General features: G+C 41.2%; 1 protein-coding gene across 1 annotated transcript in view; it reads right to left on the bottom strand.

The window, feature by feature from the left end:
- Positions 1-26,995, bottom strand: part of MYO16 (myosin XVI) — a 454,918-nt gene that overhangs the window by 284,415 nt on the left and 143,508 nt on the right. The window contains exons 7-9 of the mRNA XM_029913187.1: positions 24,297-24,372; positions 20,469-20,622; positions 4,571-4,721 (exon numbers count right to left, since the gene is read on the bottom strand). Coding sequence (XP_029769047.1) covers positions 4,571-4,721; positions 20,469-20,622; positions 24,297-24,372 — 381 coding nt within the window. The remainder of the gene's footprint in view (positions 1-4,570; positions 4,722-20,468; positions 20,623-24,296; positions 24,373-26,995) is intronic.

The following is a 26,995-nucleotide window of genomic DNA, read 5'->3' as shown; positions in this document are numbered from 1 at the left end:
TGCTCTATATCCATCCCCAGATGTGAATCCTTGGAAATAACAGAACATATATATTTTTCTCAATCCATCAATCAATCAATCAATCAATCAATCAATCAATCAAACAATAAATAGGAGCACTAGATTTAAGATACCCAAGATACACACAAAAAGAGTGTTTGAAGGCACTCAACCTTCATCTTTATGCCAAGCAAAAAAAAAAAAAAAAAAAAACACTAGCCATTTGGTGTTTGACAGAACCACCAAATCCTGCTGGGTCTTATTGTTTAAATAGTTTACCAGCTTTTCTCAAAAACAATACATCTGTTGGTATAAAATAACTGAACTTACAAACATATAGCCCTTCTCTAGCATCACAAACAATTTCAGAATTGTAGAATATCAACTATGTAGTTCTTTACACTTCAGTTCACCCTAAAGATTCTCACAGGCTCAAGATTTGTGTCAAGAATGACAGCTCTCAGGACATGAGCACAAAAAGGAGTGACAGTTTTCTAAGTCTGTATTTAATAACAAAACACTTTTTCTATTTTCTTCTTTATGCATTGTTGTTACTTCTTGCTTGAATCAGGACATGCTACTTATGAGCATTTTTTTCTATTTTTCAAACTTGTTATGCCTTTAGATATCATAGAGCACAATCACATACAGTATATACAAATAACTCAGAGTTAACTGCTCTATTCAGTTCCTCATCAATTCCACAACCAATCCTATTATTGTCTTCATTAAACTCCAGCTCTATTCCTAATGAATGAGCCACCAATTTAAATCATACACTTGACAGAAAACACAATTCAAAGCAAAAAAAAAAAAAAAAAGAAAGAACACCTGAGAAATCTTAATTAGGAAGTATTAAAGGCCAGAAGAAATAGATATTGGGGATAATTTCATTTCAAATTAATTTTTTATCATTCCTAAAATTAAACTGCTTACATTACAGAACTCACAAATAAAAGTATTCATATGCAGTTAGCTGCATGTGTGCTACATGATGACTATCATGACTTTTATAGAATGAGCCAACATGCATATTTTCAGGGTCACTTCTGAGTAGAACTTATAGCAAAATGTGACCCCAATAATGGATATATTGTCTTTGGGCTAAACTGTGCCTTTAGGAATAGCTCTGTGTAAGGAGCAATGCATAAGATGCACCCCCCCCCCACACACACACACACACCATGAGTAGCCCTGGGACGGTTTATGATTCGGAGATTCACAGTTCTTCCTCTGCTTTGCTCCCCTAGGGTGAGATGGGTGAGGAGTGGAATAATTTATAGCTGGCCTCAAGAGTGCCGCTTAATTCCCTGCATACCAAACTAGCTCTGTAGAGTGACAAGTGGGAAGGGGATAAAACTTTGGCTCTGCCCAGTCTATCACACCTTGGGCAGCATACAGCAGTGTGTTAGCAACCACTTTAAGACTAGTCTCACTCTGGCTCCTCATTATTTTCCATCCATTCTTCAAAATAAAATTGTGTGTGATAGGTAATATTCCAAATTTCACAAAAATGTGTCCCTTTTTTTGATCAGTACTAGTAACAGGCAATAAATACTGACCAAAGAAAGTCTCTACTCGTAGGTTTTGTCTACACTACACATGTCTTGTGACGGCATATAGCGTAAGTGTAGCCACACACAGCAAAGAAAAACAGGCTGCATCCACACTGCAGTATGTAGCTATGCATGACGGTGAAAGGCTCTGACAGGGGGAGGCAGCAGTTAAAGGCTCCAGCAGCAGGGTGGCAGCAGAACACTACACCGCTAGAAATAGCAGTGTAGATGGGGGAGGCACTACTTGGGCATGTAGAGAGCCATATACAGGGGGGCTAGAACAATTTGTATAGTGGGGGTGCAGGTCGAGGAATAAAAAATAGAAATTCCGAATAAACAATTCTAAGATAGTTTTATGTTAAATGTGTGGCATATAGGGCCAATTCCTGATCCAAAGGATGTCAAGGTAGGTTTTGCACCCATACAGAATAATAGGATGTTATGGGATTTGCTCTCATTTGGGATGCCACACATAAGTAATACTGTGTGAGGGAGGAAAAAGGGCTGCACATCCCCAGGATATACCATCCAGCCAAGGTCAAGGAGAAGAATTTGATGATGTTGGCCCATGAAGCAAATAAATGCTGTAAAAGCTAGATTTAAACTCAAGTAGTAAAAAAGAGTCGTACATATAAGAAATTCCACATGCATTAAGTTCACAAATGAATTGACTGGGGGTTACATACTTCCAGGGCATTTCCAATTTTATTCTGTTCACCTCCTTTTTCTGAGCATACAGATGAGTTTATTCTATTTTTTCCTTCTTGCCTCCTGTGTCTGACTGACAAAGTGACCTTATAATATATATTTTATTACGGTTCTCAATACCCTAAACTATGGCGACAGCAGCTCAAAACTAATAATCTGAACGGTCACTGAACATTCTCAGCCATAGTTATATTAGAAGCTAAATGCTATCTTATTTTTAATATTAACAATGAAGTTTTCTATTTACTCATTTGACAGTGTGTACAGGTCTGTCTCATCTTACGCTGGGGTTACGTTCCGCAGTCAGCGCCTAAAGCGAAAATCGCGTATAGTCAAAATTACGTTGAGTGTAATGGCGGGTGGAATCGCCCGCACTACAGAAACAGTATTTAAATTGTTATTTTTCTCTTTTTGTTGTTGTTTTTGCCGACCGCATAAAGCTGAAATCGCGCATGTTAAATGTGCCTAAGATGCGACAGACCTGTATGTGTGTTTGGGAATATATAATTGTTCATAATCTGTTTAAATGGCTTAATAACATAATGTTAGTAATTTTCACTATATCACCAGAAGTAATTTTATTTATTAGTACCATTAATAAGGCAGTATGCCTTCTATTTTCCATGCACAATATTCTTCCAATCACTACTTTCCCCTGCATGTTTTATCTAACATTACAGCAATAAAGAAAAAACCACTGAATATTGTACATTAGAAGTCCACATCACATTATGTGGCCAACAATATGTGGCACAACAGTTCTATGCCAAGTCTGTTTTCAAAAAGAAATGGCTTAATCAAGCAAAAAGACTAAGCAGTTTTGCTTGTGGAATGTAACACACAACTCCTTTTCATGCCAGAGATCTCAATCGTGTACTGGGGAAAATCTCCTCCTCAACTGATAAGAACAGAAATTGCCAACTATGCAACTATGGTGATTATTCATATTGCCTTCTTGATCTGGCATATTGGGTTCAGGAAATTAGTTGAGATCAAAAAACATATTTCAGCTAGAAAAAAAAAAAGAATCAAAAGTCCCCAATTGCTCATCTGACCTTATCTGGATATGATATTTTGTTATTTTGTATATTAACATTTTGTGCTTGTGTGTAAATCTGAGCTATTATAATTTTTTTTATTTCAAAACCAAAAATAGTGTTATATCTTTCAATATTAAAAATGTATATTCCAAGCTTAATAAGTTCAAAATCTTCTCTCAGATCCCCTGAGGAAGGCCTAATCATAGGCCATATTGCCTATGAATGTATGATATCCTTGACATGCACCAGGTGAAATATCATGCTGATCTGTTTTAATAATATATGAAGATAAAACCAGAGTAATGACTCTGCATATCGTAATGAAAAATTAAACAGAACATGATTACTTCCAGTATAGGTTAGGATACAAACATTACGGATAAATTATACTGAATCCTTGTTAGATAGATCACATTTACTGTCCTATGTTCAAAGCTTTTATTTTTAATGTAAAGCATTCTGTCTGTTACGGAAACATTTTGCCAAGATTCCTTCAAAGCAACTGCATTCAACAGAAATTTCAGTTCACAATAATAAAAAATTATGTTATTTAGAAGGATTAGTGCTGAGTACATTATAGAAGTCAGAATTGCTTCATAAATACACAGCCTTCTTTAAAGTTGCTCGTGATCTATATCATGGAGACATTATTGGCGACAAATAGTTTGGCATGTATAGCAAATGGCAAGAGATTCTGAACAAACTATCTCTGTCTCTCAACTATGTCATGGACATCCATCATTGTATTAATAAAGGAAGTAAAACTAGCTACAGTCATATAAATGCTAATATTTGATTACACAGATTTTTACAATATTGTTATGAGCTGGGTGAAATCTCGTTATGGGATGTTAAACTGTGAACTCTCCAGTAAAGAGACTGCATAGTTTATGTGTTAATAAAGCACTGTGTATATAATTATAGCAAGAGAGAGGAGAAAAAAAATCATAGTTTCTTTATTTTTCTATTATTATTTGCACTTTGGTACCATGCAAAGGCCCCAAGGTTTTGAGTGCCTGACCAATTATTTAAAATTTAAAAACCAAATACATCTGCTGATCACAACTATGTCTATGGAATGCAGCGAGACAGGGGGTCTTTCAGGTAGCCTGATCCCAAGACATTTGGGTGTCATAATTTTGAGAATTATTACTGGAAAATGACTGTAGCCAAACTTATAGCATGAATTGATTACATTCCTGTGTTTTCTTGTTCATCAAATTTTAAATTTCCAGATCCAAGACATTTAAGAAACTTGACATGTACCTGTTCAAGTTTGGTTGTGTCAGTCACTGTGACATTGTCAGATGCGGTATCTTGAGACTGCTGCTTACATAAGCCTTTTGTTGCATCTTTGAACATGGTGTCTTTCTCCAGCAAACTGTCTTGTTTGGCAATCGGCAAAGCCAGGGGATTGCTACAGAGAGAATCAATAAAGCAATTAGTCTCCTTTTGAAGACGCCTGACAAACAGAAGATTGCCAAAACTGAGAGGTATGAATGTGGAACTAAAATATAATTCATGTCTGAGACAGTTGTTCCTGATCCAAAAAGAAACATAAATTGGATGAGAAATGCAGACTGTTCACTGGTCTATGCCAAAGATACAGTGGTCTTGGCAAAGCACTTTGATTTAAAATTCACTTTTATGCAAGTCTGCTTCAGAAGAAAGCTAAGCAACCCAAATAGAATATGCATGAGGTTGTATTTGATAGTGCTAGGTTGGTAAATCAATAAGCAATCTGAAAGCTGAATTTAAATGTATGATTAACTTCCACAATAGTATTTTGAAAAATAATACATTTAAAAACAATTTGATACACAGATACTGTCATTGCATTCAATAAAATAAAAATGTATAGTTTTTGATAAGCAAATAAGCTATATTTAATTTGTATTAAAATCTATATACACTGTTCCAGAATTAGTAATATAATAATATTTAAGGTGAAAAAAAAAGAAAATATCTGATACCTACAATGACTGCCAACGTACAAACACTCCTTTGTATGAGCTGAAGCTCTATTCCTCACTCCGGTGCTTGGAGTCTCCCCCACCCCCATATTTACACTCCAGAGCACACCGCACTTCTAAAAAAACCAATGCCGGACATGCAAGCTCTTACAAGATTTCAGATACGTCATGCACCCAGGACACTAAACACCAGCAGAAGCCTTGGAATACAGGTAAGTTTGAAAAGTAAGATCCAGCAGAGGAGTTACTGAACCCAGTTTCCCCTGTTTCCTGGATATGTCTCCTTTGACCAACCACAGTGAAGGTGGAGGTAACGCGGAGGAAGAAAGACTACATGGAGAATAAAATCCTGGCCCATTGAAGTCAATGGGAGTTTTGCCATTAACTGTAGCAGGGACAGGATTTCACCTGGAGACTGTGTCCTGGCTACCCAAGAAGAAAGGAAGGAGGGTTGACTCCCAACCCTAATAGTGGCCCCAATTCTTATTCAGGACTGCACTTAAGCACCTGCTTAACTTTAGACAGGGGCTTAAGTGCAGTCTTGAATAGGGGTGCACTTAAGCATATGCTGATAGCTTTCCTCAATCAGGACCATTTTTAGCAGTAATGTTATATTAAAATGTTAGTAAATAATAAAAGTGTCTTGTTTATAGTAACAAATAACTTCAGAGCTCACTGACAGAAATGACACATTACATTTTATTCCAGGACAGCTCTAATTCAAGGTATAATCTTGTTAAGTATTTTCAAGAGACCATATTTTGAAGGAGCTTTTATTTTTCAGAAAGCAATGTTCCTAGTGCTGATTGTCTCACACTTTTTTTTAAGGAATGGTGTGATTAGTAATATCAAAACCTAATTTAAAAATATGATTACATTTTATGCCAACTTCCCTTTTAATGCAACTTTTCCTGTTGCCCACAGCTTTCTGGAAGTCCTTTTGGGTTGCGATTTTTAATACTTAGTCTCAGCACAAAAGCTAAACTTTTAATGGAAAGTTTGAGCCTCATGACTGCAGGCATTTTGAAACTAATTTTCTGGTATTTATTATGAAAAAACAAACAAAACAAAACAAAAACCCTTGGTTTAATAATATGAATGTTTTCCCAAATTTACAAGTGCTCCCAATATATTCTGATTAGAAATAGTGCTCAAATACGGTGCGGTGATCATCATTAAAATCTTCACATTTGCTATTTGCAAGGTATAAATATTAATATGGTATTCCCTTTGTAAGTGTTCACAGCTACAGGATCTTTCTGCTGTAACATTCCTCTTTCCCCATCCCATCCCAACTCTACCGTTTGTAGCACACCCAACCATCCCCAGACACAGCATGTGCACTTGTAGCCTCATGTTTAAAATTAAAGTGTAAGCTCTTCAAGGCAGAGAGATGAAAAGAAACTGATTTAGAGGTCGCAGATAGAAGCTGGCTATAGCAGACACCTTCAGGCAGCAAAGTGCAAAACTTCCGTCCACTCCTTTCGTGATGAAGTAGGTATATTTTCAGTTTAAAAAGAAAATACCACAATACATTGTGGAGGGTTCACTACAGTACATTTTTAACGTTAATGACATACTTTGATAATTCAGTACGTATGAGTAGTAAATAAACCGCAGGCTAGGTTCTTAAACAAAAGCTGTGTAAACTATATTGATTTATGCCTGCATGCCACACAAACTATTTGTATTTAAGAGATTTTAAAAAGCCTTTAGATAATAAAAGTGCTGGAATATAATTTGTATTTCAACAAGAAGGTGACATGAATTCCAACCAAGGAAAGACAGAATAACATATTGCGCAAACAAATCTCTTTGATTTAGGTTCAGAAAGATACTAAGAACATTAAAAGAGATAGGCAACTTAGCTAGAAATATGATCTTTCCACCAAACAGTGACTTTTAGTAAAATACCTCTATAAAAATTAATTGCAGGTTAGCCACAAGGTGAAATTCTATGTTTAAAACAGTGCAATTGAAAATCCAATTATAGCACAGTAGAAAGAAGATCTTATGTTAATGCAGGTGTGTGGTTAAGCATGAGCAATCATCTCCAGAATGTTGTGCTCTGCTACCAGATAATTAACCACAAAGGGAGTTATGTGGCTTGAGGCAAAAGTGAAGATGCATACTGGACACAAAGGTCAGTTATCAAGGGTAATCTACTTGAACTAGGTTGGGCTACTGTTATTGGCACACATTACTGGAAAAATCCCAGTGTGCTATACAAACAATAGTCACCTTAATTTTTAACTACATGTGCCATCTGTGTATTAGATTAATTTGTTGATTTTTATTTTTAAAATGTGCTGCAAAATATCACCTGAGTTACCAATTTCTAGCATTTTTACACTGAAAAGATTGTATGTAGAGGGATGTTTTGGAGGCTGACATTCAAAGATATAATAGTGGTTTTACAGTGAGTGTCTAAGTTAGCATAGCTGTTAACTAGGTAGAAAGTTGTCCGGGTAGAAAACTTTCTTTAAACACAGATATAAATGCAGAAACAGACTCTTATATCTTATAACTTCTGTTGGAGAGTACTTCTCGCCTGTACAATTTACATCATCCTCATTGCCTGATCAAATTTTGGTTCTTCCACACTGTTGCAAAATCAAGTAGAATTTGTAAACTCCACAATCCCAATAAATTTAGTTTAAAGAGTTTAAAAGTCTTCCCTAGCAAAGCTTTCAAGTCTTAATTTTCATTTTTTTCTTTTTTTCAACACCAGAGAAATTAAAATACAAACTGTCATATAAATGTAAGGTTTGAGTGTTTAAATTACAAATTTAAATGCTCCACCAGGAAATAATTAAAAAAAAAAACCTTCTCATTGCAATGTTGACTCAGGCAAATTACAACTGTTGTATTTTGTATTCCTGTGTTGATTTAAAAATGTATCATTACTGTGCTTAATATTTATGCTCTAAAATATATTCCAGAAAACATACAGTATGTGCAATGTGAGTAAGGTAACATTGCTCTAAGAACCATTTCCTGACTTCTGAGTATTTATCCATCATCTAGTCAGCGTGAGTGTTAGGCTTCGTCTACACTAGAAAAGTTATACCAGTGTAACTACATTAGTTAGGGGATATGGGTTTTTACCAATACAGTTATACTGGTGTAAGCCCTGATATGGATACAGTTATATCAGTATAGAGGTGCCTTATGCTGGTAAAGCTTATTTCATTTCCTGAACCGGAATAACCCATACCAATTTACACAGTTTTAAACTGGTATAATTGCATCCACACTGGGGAAGGGAGGTTTGCTGCTTTAACTATACCATTACAGGACACAAGCCCTTAGATGATTCATCCTGTACAGTAACTGGTTCTTCGAGATGTGAGTGCTCTACTTCAGGTGCATGTGTGTCCTACACACCTCTGATTGGGGATTTTCATTAGCAGTGCCCATTCAGCCCATGCGTATGCCCTAGACATCCTTGTGTCCCACACTGAGGTTATATAGGCAAACCACCTCAGTTCTTTCTCCATCACCAAGTCTCATAAGGAAAATACAAAACAGAGGGGAAGAAGGGAGGGTAGTGGAGCACCCATAGGGACACATCTCAAAGAACCACAGTTACTGTACACGGTGAGTAACCTCTTTGTCTTCTTCTGAGCAGTACCTCCGAAAGGAGAAGGGAACTTCAGAATCGAGTACATAACTGAGGAAAGAACTGAATTACCAACTGCTGCATCCCATCTAGAGTCACTGATTAGGGCATAGTGCCTGGAAAAGGTATGTACCAAGGACCATGTAGCGACTCTGCAGATCTCAGATACTGGGACATTTTGAAGTAACAGCCATAGGCGCAGACTGCAACCTCATAGAATGAGCTGACACACCCGGAGGAGGTGGAATGATGGCAGCACCTTAACAAGTAATAATACATCCAGAGATCCATTTCCACAGTCTCAGGGCAGAAATAGTAGATCCTTTAGATCTGCCTGCAAACAAAACTGTGTAGAGGAGATTTTTCTGAATGATTTAGCCCAGGATCAGCAACCTTTGGCATGTGGCTCGCCAGGGTAAGCCCCCTGGCGGGCCGGGCCAGTTTGTTTACCTGCTGCATCTCCAGGTTCGGCTGATCGCAGCTCCCACTGGCCGCGGTTCACTGCACCAGGCCAATGGGGGCAGAGGGAAGCTGTGGCCAGCACATCCCTCGGCCCACACCACTTCCCGCAGCCCCCATTGGCCTGGAGCTGCGAACCGCGGCCAGTCGGAGCTGCAATCAGCCGAACCTGTGGATGCAGCAGGTAAACAAACCGGCCCGGCCCACAAGGGGGCTTACCCTGGCGAGCCACCTGCCAAAGGTTGCCAATCCCTGATCTAGAGTGTCAAAATCAGCCTCGAAAACCGAATAATATGGTTCTGGAAAGAAAACTGGTAAATAAATAATCTAATTCAGATGAAACTCAGAGAATACTTTAGGAAGGAATCTGGGGCATAAGGAATTCTTGTCCTTGCAGAAATGAGGGTCTGCCATTAAGACCTCAATATCATCCACTAAAAAGGCTGTCTTCATAGACAAGTTCAATAATGAACATGTTGCCATTGGTTCAAAGAGAGGTTTCATGAATTTTTACGAACTAAACGGAGTTCCCAAACTGGAGTGGGGACTTTACCCTGTTTCCCAGACCTTTCATGAATGTTACAGTTGTAGGATGAGCAAACAGTGAGAACCCATAAATTGTGGGATGAAAAGCTGTTAAAGCAACTAAATGAATCTTGAGGTAACTAATTCACACCATCATTTTCTTTAAATGCAGCAGAACCAGTGGAAGCAGGGCACATTCATCAACAACTTTCTGGAGATGACACCAGTGACTAAATATTCTCCATTTCTGAAGGCAAATATTTCTGGTAGACTCTTTCCTACCACTAACAGTTAGTAATATTTGCTGTACTCTGCAGAACAGGCTGACTCTAACCCAACAAACCATTGAGGAGCCATGTCTTGAGGTGGAGAGTTCTCAGATTGGGATGCAACAGTTGACTGGTGCCCTGTAAGAGGAGTTGAGGAATGATTGGAGGATTTATCACTGGACAGAGAGCTAGGTGAAGTAGGTAAGGAAACCATGTCTGCCTTGACCATGTCGGGGCTATTAGGATAACTCTGGCTTTGTCCTGTCTGATCTTGTTCACCACCTGGAGAATAAGAGATGTAGTAGGAAATGCTTCTCCACCCAAGGGAGGAGGAATGCATCCCTCCAATGATCTGCGGCCTAAGCCTCCAACTGAACAGAACAGGTGGCATTCTTTGTTTGTAGCAGTGGTGAAGAGATCCACTTCTGGGAACCCCCAATATGCTGACAAGAAACTGGGAGTCCAACTCCCATTTGTAGTCTTGCTGAGACCATCTGCTGTGATGTTTTGCCTGCCAGAGAGATTATTTGCCAAAATTCTTATGCAATGCCTTAACCACCAGTTCAATAACTGTATTTCTTTGGTGTGGGCAGAGAGTGGGTCAGACCCTTTCCTGCTGGTTGATGTAAAACATGCAGGATACATTGTTGTCATGATTTCGATAGACTTGTCTCTGATGAAAGGCATAAAATGAAGGCAAGAATTTCTGGCTGTCCTGAGCTCCAATGGGTTGATGGGGAGGGGGGGTTTCTTGAGGCAATCATATGCCCTGTACCATATGGGCCGTATGAACCCTATCCCAACAGAGATACATCTCTAGCTACAGTTACTATTGGCACCAGTTGGAGGAAGGGAACTCCTGCACCTACATTGTAATCATTCTTCCATCAGTCTAAGGAGTGTTTCACCTGTTGGGGAACTGACATCCATTTATCTAAGCCTGTGGTCTACGAACTTTTTCAATATCACCCCTCCCTTACTCGGTCTGTGCCCCTTCCTTCTCCTCCCCCCCCCCCTCCGGAAGCTGGGGTGGGGGTGGGGGAATGAATGGGACAGGATGGGGGAGGGGGAATCATGCTCTGAGGGTGGGGGTGAATGGGGCAGGGCAGGGGAGAGTGAGCTGTGCTGGGGCAGGACGGGGGAACCACTGGTACCTGTCTTGCTGGAGCTGTCCCTGAGTGCTCCTCCAGGCTCCAGCTACTGCTCTTCCCACTCCCGCCCCCACCCCCACCCCCGGTGGCGGAGGCCGGTTACGGCAGGTAACCGGACTTTTAATGTCTGATCAGCAGTGCTGATCAGGCGCTGCCAGGTTGCCTTTCCAACCACTCTTTCCAGTTGAAAACCGGGCACCTGGCAACCCTACGTCTGGGCTTGGGGCCACGGCTGGGAGCTGCGGCCAGGAGGGGAGCTGTGGCTGTGGCTGGGCCACAGTGGAACTGGGGGCAGAGTGGGGCTGGCTGGCACTCCCTCTCTGCCCCCCGGACGGAGGGGTTTCCCGTCAGTGAAGGGTCCCCCCCTTCCTGAGAGGTAGTAGTTAGATCAATGGAAGAATTCTTCTGTCAACCTAGTGCTGTCTACACAGGGACTTATGTAGGCTTAACTATGTCTTTCAGGGGTGTGGATTTTTCACATCCTTGACCGACACAGTTAAACCAACCTAATTTTCTAGTGTAGACCATGCTGTAATAAGAGCTCATGAGAAGGGTCCCTGAAGAGGAAATGGGAAGGGCGATGAGAAGGAGGGAGGAAGGAAAAGTGGATGGTGTAGAGCCCATTGTTATTGCTTGCAGCACCACTTCAGCCAACGTGATACATTCCCAAGCTTGTTGGAAATAGGAGAGACAGTTGCCAAACAGGGGGAGATGGGCAAGTAATTGCAGCTAACTGTCTAGAGAAAGGGGAGGGTTCAAACTGTCGACCATCTTGTCAAAACTGATGTTTTTAAGAAGAAGCCTGCAGTGTCAGATGGATTAAAGCAGTGGCTCTCAACCTTTCCAGACTACTGTATCCCTTTCAAGAGTCTGCTTTGTCTTGTGTTCCCCCAAGTTTCACCTCACTTAAAAACTTACAAAATCAGACCTAAAAATACAAGTGTCACAGCCACACTATTACTGAAAAATTGCTTACTTTATCATTTTCACCATATAATTATAAAATAAATCAATTGGAATATAAATGCTGTACTTACATTTCAGGATATAACATATAGAGCAGTATAAACAAATCATTGTCTGTATGAAATTTTAGTTTGTACTGACTTTGCTAGTGCTTTTTATGTAGCCTGTTGTAAAACTAGGCTAATAGATAAAATGGAAGACCATTGAGTACCCTCAGGGGAACTTGTACACCTGGTTGAGTACCACTGGGTTAAAGGATCTCTTTCTCTGGAACCTCTGTCTCTTTCTTGGAGGTTCCAAAGGCCTCTTAAACCCAGAGAAGTGCAGTGGGCAGCATCTTTGGGCCATTTGCTATCTACTGAATTTCCTTTTGTTCCCAGGGTGTAGATGCCCAACGAATGCAATGTGGCTCCAGAGTCTTGTAGTGTGTGGAGCGATTCATTGGTATTCTCCACGAACAACTTCAATCCATCGAATGGGAGATCCTATTCTATTCTGGACTTCTCTGGGGAAACCATACACATGGAGCCAGGATGCCCTATCCGTCACCACTGCTGTGGAGATAGAACAAGCCGCAGTAGCTTCTAAGGACATTAGTAACTGTCCCTCAGCAATAATAGCCTGGAACTATTCCCTTTGGTCTGGAGGAATGTGTTGAATAAAACACTGTTTGCTCTTTCAGCTATGGGATCTCTCTTCCCCCTGAATACCAGAGGAACCCTTAGCCTCCACTGTACCATGCTTTAAGTGGAATCTTCCAAAGCTATTGACCTGTTTGGACAGCGAGGTCTTTTCAAAGTAGACTCCTTAAGCGGGGTGTTAGAGCTCCCCTCTTGGAACCTTTACAGGAGGCCTCTGAAGCATTCCCTTTCTGGGGGCATGCTGAACTGAGATAAAAGTGGCAGAGACTGATGTAAAGGCTCTCTTGACCTGACTCCAAAGCAGCTCCATCGTTAACAGTCACAACTTGCTTTCCCAGTTCTGTCTTGCCCTGGACTTGAGGGATAACCAGAAATTACACTTCTGTGGGATGCGTGACTCTGCTAAACAGTGAACGTGCTTAGAGTGTCCATCACTGACTGGGATGGCCTCGCAGCATGTGAGGCAGAGTTTAAAACCCACTGAACTGGGTGTATCCCTCTCAGGGAAAGAGGGCTCCCCTGAGGGAGTAAATAACAAATAATCCTCCAAATAAAAGTCAACTAATTAATTAACTAACTGACACAATGAAACTAATTTAAACTAAACCAAGGCAAACTGAAGTCACCAAAGGCAAAGAAGCCAAGGCACACTTGATAAGGACACCCTAAGCTGTGTCTCAGTCTGAGGTGGTTGAGAAGGATCTGAGAGTGGTTCACCTGCACGGCCCTATATAGCCTTGGTGTGGGACGTGAGGATGTCTAGGGTACATGTGCAGGGCAAATGTGCACTGCTAATGAAAATCTCTGATCAAAGGCACATGGGGCATACACACACCGGAAGTGCAGCATCAATAGGGACACTATTTGGATTTCTTCTTAAGAGAACTTCATGCCTAAGATTTTTATATTTTTAGTAAAATGATACCAAGTATTATAATGCTATATTTTGCCTTTTAGCTAAAACAAGCAAGGATAAATATTTATCAGATAAAAGTCTGACACAATGTGAAATCATCTTTTTTATTGGGTTATCCTCCACCATTCTCTTGCATGTTTATTCATGAGTGATAATGCTTTATCAGAACAATGAGAAATACTCAGATCAGATGGTAACACAAACAGTAAAGGTATATCACAAACACATTTTGTAAATCCTGAACTACTTGAGGTTGCTGGTACAATCTGAATATGTGGAGAGGGAAAGAGCACTTACATATAATCATCATTGGCATTTCTTGTAAGTTAGCTTCCTAATCTATCTCTTGTAAATCAGATATGTTAAAACTACTCAATGGAAGAACAAGAAAAGAAACATATTCCAGTATAGGAATTATTGCTTCACAATCCCAGGAATTTAGCCAGCTGAGCCAAATGATTGCTCATCAAAATCATGTCTGCTTGGTCACCTACCATAATACAAGCACACTGACAACAAAACTTTTCTCTTTAATTGAAGAGTAGATATTGACCATCAATTCATCTGTTCATGCTGTTCTGGACAAAATCAATGCTGTAACTGAAACCCAAATTGGACAAATTAAATTCGGTTGCTAGAGCAGGGACAATTGACAATAGGTTTCTAACATTGACTCCTTTTTTAATATTGTTCAAAATATGACTTTAACAGCTCTATTCAAGTACACAATCTTCACCTGTTACAATGGAAGAACTATCTATATGTTACAGTTACAAAGTATTGTTTCAGTTTACTCTTACAGACAGCTCATCTGAATCATACTACATATCAGAACAGTAAAACTCGATAGGGTGCAGAACTGAACATACAACAAAAGCAGGAAGGGAAAGATAAAGTTCACCCACCATTTGCTGTGGCCATGGTCTCGATTAAAGGAACAATTGCCAGATTATTATTACTTGTATTGTGGCAGCACTGAGGATATATCTACACAACAAAGAAAAACACGTGTTTGGCTCGAGCCAGCCAACTCAGGCTCACAGGACTGTGGGGCTGTTTCATTGCTATGTAGACTTCTTGGCTCCAGGTGGAGACTGAGCTCTGAGACTCTCCCATCCCTCCAGATCGCAGAGCCCCACGGCCTGAGCCTCACGAGACCGAATCAGCTGGCGTGGGCCAGCCATGGATTTTTCTTTGCTGTGTAGACATGCCCTGAGAGGCCTCAATCATAGATCAGGGCCCCCACAGTACTAGGTGCTATACAAACGGATTCTCTCCAGAGCCAAGATCTGCTCAGCATGCAAGAATGGAGGGGAGCGGATACAAGAGCCAGTTACACCTCCCTGATTATGATGGCACATACATGCAGGTCTTGGACTTAGCATAGGTTAGGGCAATGGTGGGCAACCTGCAGACCGGTTCACCATTCCTGGCCAATGGGAGCTGCGGGAAGCGGTGTGGGACACAGGGATTCCTGTGACAGTCAATGTCAGCAAACTGTCTCGTGGCCCACCAGCAGATTACCCTGACAGGCTGCGTGTGGTCCGCGGGCAACAGGTTGCCCACCACTGGGTTAGGGCAATCTGGGATCTTCTGTAATTTATGCCATCTGACAATGGTCTCTTAAGGGACTGCACAGGAGGATGTGGGGAAAGGACTGTGCTGTGTTCTAGGTATGCCAAGGCCAAGTGAGTCATGGTCCAGATATGCTGATTCTGTGCCTGCTGAGAGATATCCCACAGCAGGGGAATTCTCAGCTAGCCAGTTCCAGGGGCTTTCCTGTCTCTTTATGCTGCAGTAGAGAATTTGACAGAATTTGTATTTGAAATGCCTGTTCTAACCATATAAGCTTCTACAACACCAACCAAACTATGGTATCTGGGAACTTATAAGCATCAACCAAGTTATCTGGTCATGGAATGTTGTGAGAGAACATAGGACAAACAAAAGTGTGATGTGCCCTGCCGCTTCTGGGGTTTGCTTCACTACATTTTTGTTTAGATAAATGTAATTATCCTCATGGCTCCTGCTACTGTGACTTGTCTTTTGTCAAAAGATGGATTTTGCGCTGAAGGAAACAATCTAGAGCAGTTTTCAGAGTGGTAGCCGTGTTAGTCTGTATGAGCAAAAAGAACGAGGAGTACTTGTGGCACCTTAGAGACTAACAAATTTATTTGACCACAAGCTTTCATGGGCTAAACCCCACTTCATCGGATGCATGCAGTGGAAAATATAGTAGGAAGATAGATATACACAGATGACATGAAAAAATGGGTGTTGCCATACCAACTCTAACGAGAGTAATCAGTTAAGGTGGGCTATTATTAGGAGAAAAAAAATGTTTGTAGTGATAATCAGGATGGCCTATTTCCAACAGTTGACAAGAAGGTGTGAGTAACAGTAGGGGGAAAAATTAGCATGAGGAAATAGGTTTTACTTTGTGTAATGACCCATCCACTCCCAGTCTTTATTCAAGCCAAATTTAATGGTGTCCAGTTTGCAAATTAATTCCAATTCTGTAGTTTCTCGTTGGAGTTTGTTTTTGACGTTTTTTTGTTGGAGTATTGCGACTTTGAGGTCTTCTAATCGAATAACCAGAGAGGTTGAAGTGTTCTCTGACTGGTTTTTGAATGTTATAATTCTTGACGTCTGATTTGTGTCCATTTATTCTTTTGCGTAGAGACTGTCCGGTTTGGCCAATGTACATGGCAGAGGGACAGTGTTTCTTAACAACCAGCCCGTGGACTGGTGCCAGTCCCAGAGATTTCCCTGACACAGTTTAGGAAGGCTGCAAACCAGTCCTTGGCATCATAAAGTTTGAGAAACACTTGTTTAGAGCACTGTCTAAACTCTTCTGGTTGGGTATTACACAGCCTAGGTCACAATACCAAAAAGGACCAGCCTCCTGCTCCTGTGAATTATTACTAGATCTGTCCAGAGTGAGCCTCTGAGGGCAAGCATAAATCAATAGAAAGGGGGAAAGAGAATGTAAAGTCAGGCAGTTTCATCTTCCACAGATGGTTCATCTTCAGAATCAGTTTTTTTTTAATTTTTCAATAAATTTTTACAGGTATTTCTGGATGAAGGTCACATTCCACATGCGTCTGACGAAGTGGGTATTCACCCACGAAAGCTTATGCTCCAATACATCTGTTAGTCTATAAGGTGCCACAGGACTCTTTGTTACTTTTTACAGATCCAGACTAATATGGCTACCCCTCTGATACTATTCCACAATAGTTATTTTAATTATCATTGTATACATGGTAACCATTGGAAATTTCTCTGTGAGTCACTCTCTTCCTCTACATTTTAGGAAGCAAGGGATGAGGAGAGCAGATTGCACAGCCTCTGTGCTGTGTCCCAACCACATCCTTCAAATGTTGATAGATCTGGAAAGCAGAGTGCAATCTGTGACACAAAGTTCCAGAATACAGGAAATCTGAAATTAATGCATAATCTAATGATCAAGCATAACAAAAAAGCTGTTAGGAGAATAAAGAATGGGAGGCTGGTCAAGGGGCAGGAAGAGTCCAGGTCAATGTGCTACAGCTAAACTTCAGCTTCTAGTTAGCTTGTTTTTAAAAGTGCACATGGCCAGTTCATATGCATGCACCTATGTAGAGGAGGTGACTTCAGAACTTAGCAATATAGCTTCTTGTGCGTGCACAGAATGATAATGTTTAACTTTTTTCCTAAGGCATCCCTCCCCTCCAATTTAGCATATTGTGCACTCCATGCTAAAGACTATGTATGTAACAATTTCCAAATTTTTGAATGTGTCAAGTTTTAAAATTCAGCTATTGTTCAGTTTCAGAGAATCAAAAATATTATTGGTTGGAGATCCTTTGGTAACCATAGGAGTCATTTGGAAAACCAACTAGCAAACAACATGCTTTTTTAAATAAAGAGATAGGTTTAAAGGTAAGGTTGCCCTCAGGTAACTCCATTTTGATGTTTTTGATAACGGCACATCACATAAAACTGCAGGATACAGGTTGAAAATTGTTTGATAAAAATGATTGGTACGTATATAACTTTCACTTTAGTTCTGTGTTTATTGAGGATGACAAAAGGAAAAATAATCACTGTTACAATAATGGTGTTATTAATGTTTTCACTGAAAACAAAAAAGGCTATCTTAAATTCAAGGGTTTGTAATGCAAAACCAATGTTTGACACTTTGAAGTTGAACTACTTTATTATTTGAAGATTGTTAAGATTACTTACTCATTGAGGACAATGCAAGTTTTATGTAAGATGATTTGCTTATTCAAACTATCTTCACCATGAGTATTAGATTGGATTAATGTTCATTCCAAAAAAACAAGACTGTCCAGCATCCAGCTACACTAGTGACTGCTACAGACACATTCCCAAACCGGAATAAGCACTCCAGATCTACCATGTACTAAATATAGAATCTTTCCTAAATGTGACTGTGTAACATGGAACCTTGAATTTAAACAGTTAACCATTTCCTGGCTATTGTTTGTTCCTTCCTGATTCTTATAGAGTCTGTAAACTCTTTATGGAAAGTAAATTGTAACTGCTACTAAACATCAGTGACAATATATACATAAACCTTTATTTATTTTATTATTCTTTGTATAAATGTTTTAGTTGTTTTATGAAGAAAAAATAAAAAGCTTATACAAAAACAGAGACAAAAGAGTCCTGCTAGCAACCAGAAATAATCTTACACTTTTCTTTATAAATGATCTGCATCTTTTAAAAAATCCATACATTACAATGTCTGGAAAGTAGCAATACTAAGGGATTGAGCCTGTTGCTTACTATATAAACCCCCTCACACCCACCCAGTTGACACCACCTTTCCCAAACTTAAGGTTGCCCCCTTCTAAGGCCTTGTTTACACTACAGGGAAAAGTCGATCTTAGCTAAGCAATTTGAGTTACATGAATAGCGTAACTCAAATCGACGTAGCTTAGATCTACTTAACAGGGGCTCCACACTACGTGGCATCGACGGGAGACGCTCTCCCGTTGACTCCTCTTACTCTTCTCGATCAGGTAGAGTACAGGAGTTGACAGGAAAGTGATCAGCAGTCGATTTAGTAGGTCTTCACTAGACCCACTAAATTGACCACCAATGCATCTATCGCCACAGCGTAGATCCTCCAGTAAGTGTAGACGAGCCCAAAGATTTGCAAGAATACATACAAAGATCAAAATCCAACTTTTTGTCAAGAGAGAGAATTGAATCTGTGTTCCACCTAGTCACTCTGAGTTCATTCTATGGAATGCTACCATTCTCTCCACCTCACACCTCAATTACCATATGTGGTACAATTCAGACTACAAACTGTAACTGCCTGAATCAGTCTTCATTTCTGTCCATAGATGCTTCTGTTATTCTTATTCTAAGGACATGACCCTGCTCCTATTGAAGTCAATGGTAGTTTTACCAATTCATTCTCATCTACCTTAATGGGAGCATGACTGAGTCTGTTAGAGGGCTTATTCCTTCACCCTCTCACTTCCCTGGTCCTTCTCGCATGAACAGAGAGCAACAATACCCAAAGTCCGAAGGTGCAAATAATTCAATGTTTGTTGGGGTGAACTTCCAGCAAGCAATGATTCCAATTTCCTTCCGCAGTGTCCCCCTTCCCAGCTCTGACACCACAGAGCCTTGCCTGTGTCCCTGTTCCCATTCCCTGTTCCCATTCCCCCTTTAGCAAAACGTGATTTCAATTTACCACCTCCCTCCCCTTACTTCCTGATTGACTGCAGACTATATAGTAAAACTTGAATTCTGCTTAGCTATACCTTAACCAATCATTTTACTGAAATTTAACTAACCAATCCTAACATTTTGTAACATGATTATCTAACCAATTATATCTCACCACCTTAATTAGTTTACACCCAGCAAAATTAATTATACAGCAGACAGAAACAATCACAGAACCCGACAGAGATTATAAAGACAAACAGTAGGGAAATGGGGACTACAGTGATAGAACAACAAAGAAATGAGGATTTCACATCCCAGCTATTGATAAATGAGTTTAAATCTTCTAGGCTCTTCCCTTTCTCTGGAGGTGATAGATTGGATCACTTTTTTAACTGCCTAGAACTACCTTATTTCAGTGTGATTGGTGAGGACATGACCATTCGCTTCCCAGCTTATGGCTGCCTCTGCTGTTTAGCCAAAGGCCTTAGCCTAAGAACAAGGCCTTAGACTATCATAGTGAGAGAAGGCCTATAAACAGGCAGACTGATTTTGATTCTTGTTTTGTACCTCTATAATACCTAAGTGATTATAAGAATACACCTAAATTCTTAAAGTATAGGCCTTTGCAGACAGGCCTGAATATCTATATCCTAACAGAGTCTAAAATGGTACCCCACAGTAATTCTGCTAAAATAACCCAGGAATTTTTACTGACTAACATAACAATACATTATGTTCTTCTTACCATACTTTATAGCCTATATTGATGTACAAAATTAAAGCAAACTTAGTAGAGACGGGCGACCAAAAACAGAGAAACATAAAGCAACTTTCTAAAACGAGGAACTCAATTAGCCCATTGGTTGTGCATACAATCTAGAGGAAAATCTTGCCCCAACATTTTATCACTTTAATAGTACACCCTTAACAATAAAAAAAACTTACAGTTTATTGGAAAGTGCAGGCAGATCATGGATGATCTCTTCATATGGCTCCTCTTGTGATAAAGCAGAAACAGATAACGGGTCTTTCATTTTTTCCTCCCATACAGTTTCAGCCTTCAGCAGCATTTCCTCAATAAATTCAGAAGCTGCAATATCTAGACAGTGGCATAACAAGACTATCAGGCAAAAGAAAGTAGAACAGCAAAACCCTACTTGACTCAAAACTCCAGATCAGATTAAGATTTAACAAAGGTTAATATCAACATTTTGTCAAAAAGACAAGCACTGCTCCTGATATTTATCACAAAATAGTGCACCAGGTTATTGATAAAAAATAAATGTACGATGCCTTCTGTATGAAATTACATCATAATTGTTTACAGTACTTCAAAGCCAGTCTCATTCTACCAGGAACTAAACTATTCAATATTATGTGAACTACAGGAAGATAAAAATATTGAATGCCATAACGGAAGAATTAGAGAGATGGGGTGGGTGAGGTAATATCTTTTATTGGACCAACCTCTGTTAGTGAAAGAGACAAACTACACACAGAAAGATATTACCTCACCCACCTTTTCTCTCTAATGTCCTGGGACCAACATGGCAACAAAAACATTGCAAACAATAATTAAACCATGTTTTTTAACAAAAGAGAGTACTGAAAGCTCTTGGTCACCCCCCCCCCCACACACACACAAATTAGTCTGACACCTAAAATTGTATACTGATTTGCACAAATTGAAGTGCTGAAAGCAACTTTGTTTTGTTTTTTGTGCTATGTGGATATTCTGAGTTAAGGTTTAAGTTTTCAGATGGCTTATGTTCACTCATTGCAACCTTTCCTCAGAAGGTAAGGTATTGCACTTCCACAGAAGGATTTTTAATAATAATGCTTTGTTTAATGTACTACGTATTTCTTTGGTTGCTCCTCTTTTCCAGGGTATTTGCCTTCTTCACCTCTAATACTTTATTTATAAGTAAGGCTAAAATTTTGTCATGCATATTTTTAGTAAAAGTCACGGATAGGTCATGGACAAATAAAAATTCATGGAAACCTGTGACCTATCCGTGACTTTTACTAAAAATATACATGACAAAATGCAAGCTGAAGGTCCTCACACCAGCGGCGGGAGGCCCAGCTCTGAGCTGTGGGTCCCCCACTGCATGTGGCTCAGAGGCCAGGAGCCTGGGGTGTCCCACCGGCTGCCCGTGAGGGCTGGGAGCTCCAGGTGTCTCCCCACTGCCTGCGATGACTGGGAGATGCAGGATCTCCCACCCCCCCAAAGGGGCTGGGAGCTGCAGAGCACCCCCCGCCGCCCACGGTGGCTCAGAGCTCCCGGGGCCCAGCTGCCTGAAGTTCCCAGGCAGCGGAGAACCCTGCAGCTCCCAGGCGCCATGGGTTGAAGTCACAAAGGTCTCTGGAAGTCACAGAATCCGTGACTTCTGCGACCTCCATGACAAAATCGTTGCCTTATTTATAAGGTGAATTATGCTGAGGACACTACTTCTCCTAGCCTGCCAATAAGACTCTTCAGTTTTTTACAGTACTAGACTTCCATTTCCTCTTTCTATATTCTACATACAGCCCAATTTCAAAATCATTTATTTCCTCACTTCTATTCTGAGGAAGTTTCCTTCTGAGACAATGACAGTGCTGCTCTTTGAGTCTGGTGGGTTAGAGAGGTGCCTCAAAGCAGCAGTACTATGGAGCAGGGTGAACTGCTTTTGGGACATTTTGCTTTTGCAACATTATTAAACATCCAGGGTTCAATTAGCAGCTGCTGCTGTGCCACTGTATGTGAAGAGCAACAGTAGCATGCAGCCAGGTACCCTGGAGGAGCAATGGGCTGGTTGGTGGGTGGAGGAAGAAGTAAAAAGGAAGGCCTGCAGAGGAGGGGTAGAGGCAATTTTTGCAGGGAGAGTCATCTGTGCAAAAAGAAAGGGTTGCAGTACACTGGGAAACATGTTGCCCTTTGATAAGTGAGCTGATCATGATATCCTGATCAGGGCTAATGGGTTATGCCTGTCAATCCTGAGCATCTCTGAAAATCATGGAGATGAGCATCCAACCTTGTAGCATCTAATTCTGGCTATAGGGAGGTAGAGAAAGGCAGGAACCACCAAAACCAAGTCTCCATAGGAATAAGAAAATATGCTAAAAATAATACTATAAGTTATAGAGAAGACATTTTATGAATGGATCTTTTTTTATTATGTTATCAGGTTTTTTGGATGACTTTCCATAAGAGAAGGCACAATTTACCTAAAATATACAAGAAATGCTATTATTTTAAAATACATGTAAGCAGAGTCTGAATGAGCTGTTCCCCGACATCCAGTGATGAGCTGCAGAAGAGCACTTCAGGAGCTGATCTTGTTTGCATGGGGACACCCACCCTGCCTACGTGCTCAGCCTGATGGGATTGCCTGCGCAAATGATCATTTTTGGCTAGTGTTGGATCCCCAGTCTCCTTGTTATTGGGGAAGGAGTAATAAAGCGTTGTTATTCTTGTTGTGTGATCAAGGGCAGCACAACTGTACTTGGCATATCCTGATTGAGAGACTCACCCTCAACTAAATGGCACTTGCTAGGCAGGGGACATCGGTATCAAAGCCCAGTGAGTTGACAGTGGGTGGGGACAGGTACTTGTACCTGGTGGTGTGGGTCCTGCTTAAGGGTCTTAGATACCATTTGACTCTTCATCTCTCCACTGTATAATAAAAGAGCTAATTGAGACTCAATTGAGAGTCTTGTTACAAACTGCAGAGCTGAAATCACTGATACCTAGGTCTAGGTGTTAGATGTGCTTTGGGACAGTGTGTCTGATGCAAGAGACTGCCCTGTGTGCACCAGCAGTGAGGCTCCCCCACTAACAGCTGAACTCACTGAAAGCTTCGCTAGTGGTGGGACCTGAAGACATCTCAGTGATTGGCTGGCAGAGCGGCCAGTAGAGAGGCAAGGTAATCAGGCAGCCAGGCAGCCAATGGAGAGGTGCCACGAGCAAGTTCCCAGGCAGCGGAGCGAGTAAGGTGCCACCTTGCCCCCCCCCCCCTCCACCCAGGGTGCAGAGAAGGGATGGGCACATTAAAGGGACTTTTGGTTGCTGGACATAAGAACCTGAGGGAAAAGGACACTGCCCAACTTATTTTGGGGGTGGGTCTTTTGCTCATGGTTTATGTTTATGAACCCTGTTTGCAGTGTTTTCCCAAATTAATGCCGAGTTATTTCCCTCCTTTTATTAATTTTTTTTTTGCTACACTCAGACTCTGTGCTTACAAGAGGGGAAGCATTGCCTCTTAGAGCCACCCAGGGGGTGGTGTGTAATTGTCCCAGGTCACTGGGTGGGGGCTTGAGCCGGTTTTGTGTTGTATTGTTGAAAAGGAACCCCTAAATACTGAACCCGGCCCTTGTTGCTGCCAAATCTTACTGGCAGAAGGGTTACATACAATAAATCATCACCTATTCTATAACTTTAAGAAGATCCTTTAAGGCATTGGTCCTCGCATAATGCCACAGCTTCAGAACCCAAAGGCGAGAGGTGAAAAGCACCCCAACTACAACAGTATTTTGTGAACACATAACCTCTCAAAACTTCTTGAGTCAGTCTCTTTGAAATTATATGGTACGTTCTTGTGGTGGAATTATGCAGTAAAATTCCCTTTGAGGCATTCACATACCTCCATACAAAACAACTTACTCTTTGCATGGTGGGCTTAGCCAACAGTATACAGATGATGAGTGAAGGATAGCACCATTTGCTGAGGGAAAAATAAAGGACTATCACATTTATTAGCACATAAATAACATTAATGGATCATTACCCACCTGAGGGCTTTTCATCATTGCAGCTGAGAAGACTGGGGTTTGCCTGATGCATCAACAGCAGTTTCACAAGGTTTGTCTAGAAAAGGACAAAAATATTTTTGAAGTAACAAAAGTATGATGTGAATATCACAGTTACAATTCAATTTAAAAGGCCTCTTTAGTCAGTACTTCCATACCATGGGAAGCCGTATAGTGATATGATCCACCTGCTCCAACCAACCCCACAGCCGTTTCTTAACTAAGAGGTGCACACAATGTACAATTCTTTCACAAGCCTAGGATTTCTTTTCCAAGTTTCTGTGTATCCCAGGCATACATACACTCTGCACATGCAGAGCTAATCCCCATCAGCAACGACAGATTAACATCTCCCACCTGCCATGGCCCGGATCCCAAACATTCCACACATTTAACCAAGAGCTTGTCACAACACAAGGGTGTTAAAACAGATGAAACTGGGGAAGCTCTTGTGGCCAGTCACTGGAATAAAGCCCTTTTTGTGGACATTGCCAGGCAGATGTTTGAGAGAGACACCAACCAGGATATTGACCAGTGCCAGATAACAAGCAAGGAGCTCAGGAGTAAATACATTAAATGAGGGACAAAAGGAGGCAATTTGGCACCATGTGATCTGTCCATTTCATGATGTGCTGGACAGGATCCTACACAATTCTAGCACAACTCATCCAAGACAGCATGTGGAGTCTGCTGGCTGCACTCTCCCTCACATCGGGGAAGACTAGCAAATCCCACCAGAGGATGAGCAGGAAGATGCTGGAATGGAGCAGTCCCCTGAAATCTAGGATCCTTTTGGGATCCAGGACCCTGACACTGTCCAGCTGGAAAGCCAGCTGCTGTTATACCTTGCTGCAACGCTTCCTGATTCCTATCCTGCATCAGCTGAGCCTGATTCCAGCAAGAAACTCAGGTTGGGGTCAAAGAGGCAGATTCTCCTGTAGGGAACTTTGCCATGTAAATACATAGTTTTACAATTTATTATTTATTATTACTATGCTTTATTGCCTTTCTACCTTCTATGCCAGGTGCCCCATGGCCACAACCATTTTAGATGACCTTCTGAGTTTCCAGTCTCAACTTGCCTCCCTCCATCCAATGGCCCACGCTGCTCGTTCAGCCTCCCAGTACATTTTTCTAAAATGACGGCTGCTCTGTCCAGTCAATTCGCCTCTGTTTCATGCTAATGCCACAACTATCAACAGCTTTCAGGACTGTGGCATGGAAAGCATTTGCCCATCTGCCTATTTTCTTTTCTTCTTTCCTTGTCTGTCCTGCCCAATGAACAAACCACATGCCCTAATGCCGTTCACCAGCTCAAAATGGCAGCTGGGATATGGCGCAACTGCAGCCTCTACCCTACCCCACGTCCAGCGGCACATTTAAATAATGAAAAAAATCACAGTGGTTAGAGGAAAATACATTTAGCTAGTGTTCATAATTTACATGAGGTAGCCATGGACATTGCGTGTTCGGTAAAGATACCAATTATAAACAGTACCGTTCCCTAATGAGGTTGAAATGCCTTGTAACACATATTCTAGCTGGCAATCATTGCAGGACCCAATTTTCTTTTTTTCTGCATCTCTGCAGGACAAATAAAGCAGAACTTAAGACTGAGGAGTTGTTCGATTTTGGTTCACACATTATAGGGCAGAGATCGGCAACCTTTGAGACGCGGCCCGTCACGGAAAGCTGCTGGCAGGCCGGTGTGGTTTGTTTACCTGCAGTGTCCGCAGGTTCGGCCAATCACAGCTCCCATTGGCCATAGTTCACCTTTCCAGGCCAATGGGGGCTGCGGGAAGCAGCAGCCAGCACATCCTTTAGCCCGCCCCACTTCCCGCAGCCCCCATTGGCCTGGAACGGCGAACCGTGGCCAGTGGGAGCTGCGATCAGCTGAACCTGCAGACGTTGCAGGTAAACAAACTGTCCCAGCCCACCAGTGGCTTTCCCTGATGGGCCGCGTGCCAAAGGTTGCTGATCCCTGGTCTATCCCAACCTCCTCCCCTGCCTCCACAGATTAGCAACAGGATGTAGCTACACATGTTCAACCATAAGACTCAAAATACCAACAATAGGCATCCCTGACAATATTCCCTCAGGTGTTAGCATTCTCTAAGAGATTCCTTGCTGGCTGTTCGAATTCCCTCAGCCTCAGCCTCTCCACCATTGTTAAAGGTTTTCCTCCTTGGTCTCACAAATACTGTGCAGAGCACTGCATGCAGCTATAATGGTCGGGATGTTTTTTTTCTGCTGCTTTCAAACATTCCCTAAGCCATGCCACCTGCCTTTCAAACAGCCAGATGCACACTCGACAACCACAAGGCAACTGCACTGGCGATGGTTAAAATGTTCCTTTTTTCTGTCCCAGCGGCCTGGTAAAGCTTCATTAATCAGGGCATCAGAAGATAAGCAGGGGCCCCCAGAATAACCAGACCAAATTCCACATCCTTAATGTCCATTATGGTCCTGGGGGCAAACGGTTCTTTCTCCATTAATTTATGTAGAACTGAGTTCCAAAAGATCCTCAGATGGACCTTCTAGACCACCCCAGCAGGGTTACAGGCAAAAATGCAGGTAGTCTGGAAGGGTCCATCTGAGGATCTTTTGGAACTCAATCTATTTAACTGCATTTTTGTCTATAAACCCACTGCGGTGGTCAACCAAACCTTTGAGCACCAGGG

Source organism: Terrapene carolina, unplaced genomic scaffold (genome assembly GCF_002925995.2).
Source record: "Terrapene carolina triunguis isolate 2854851 unplaced genomic scaffold, T_m_triunguis-2.0 Scaffold21, whole genome shotgun sequence".
Taxonomy (NCBI): domain Eukaryota; kingdom Metazoa; phylum Chordata; order Testudines; family Emydidae; genus Terrapene; species Terrapene triunguis.
Note: the sequence above shows the minus strand (reverse complement) of the source record. Positions and strands in the feature narration are given on the sequence as shown.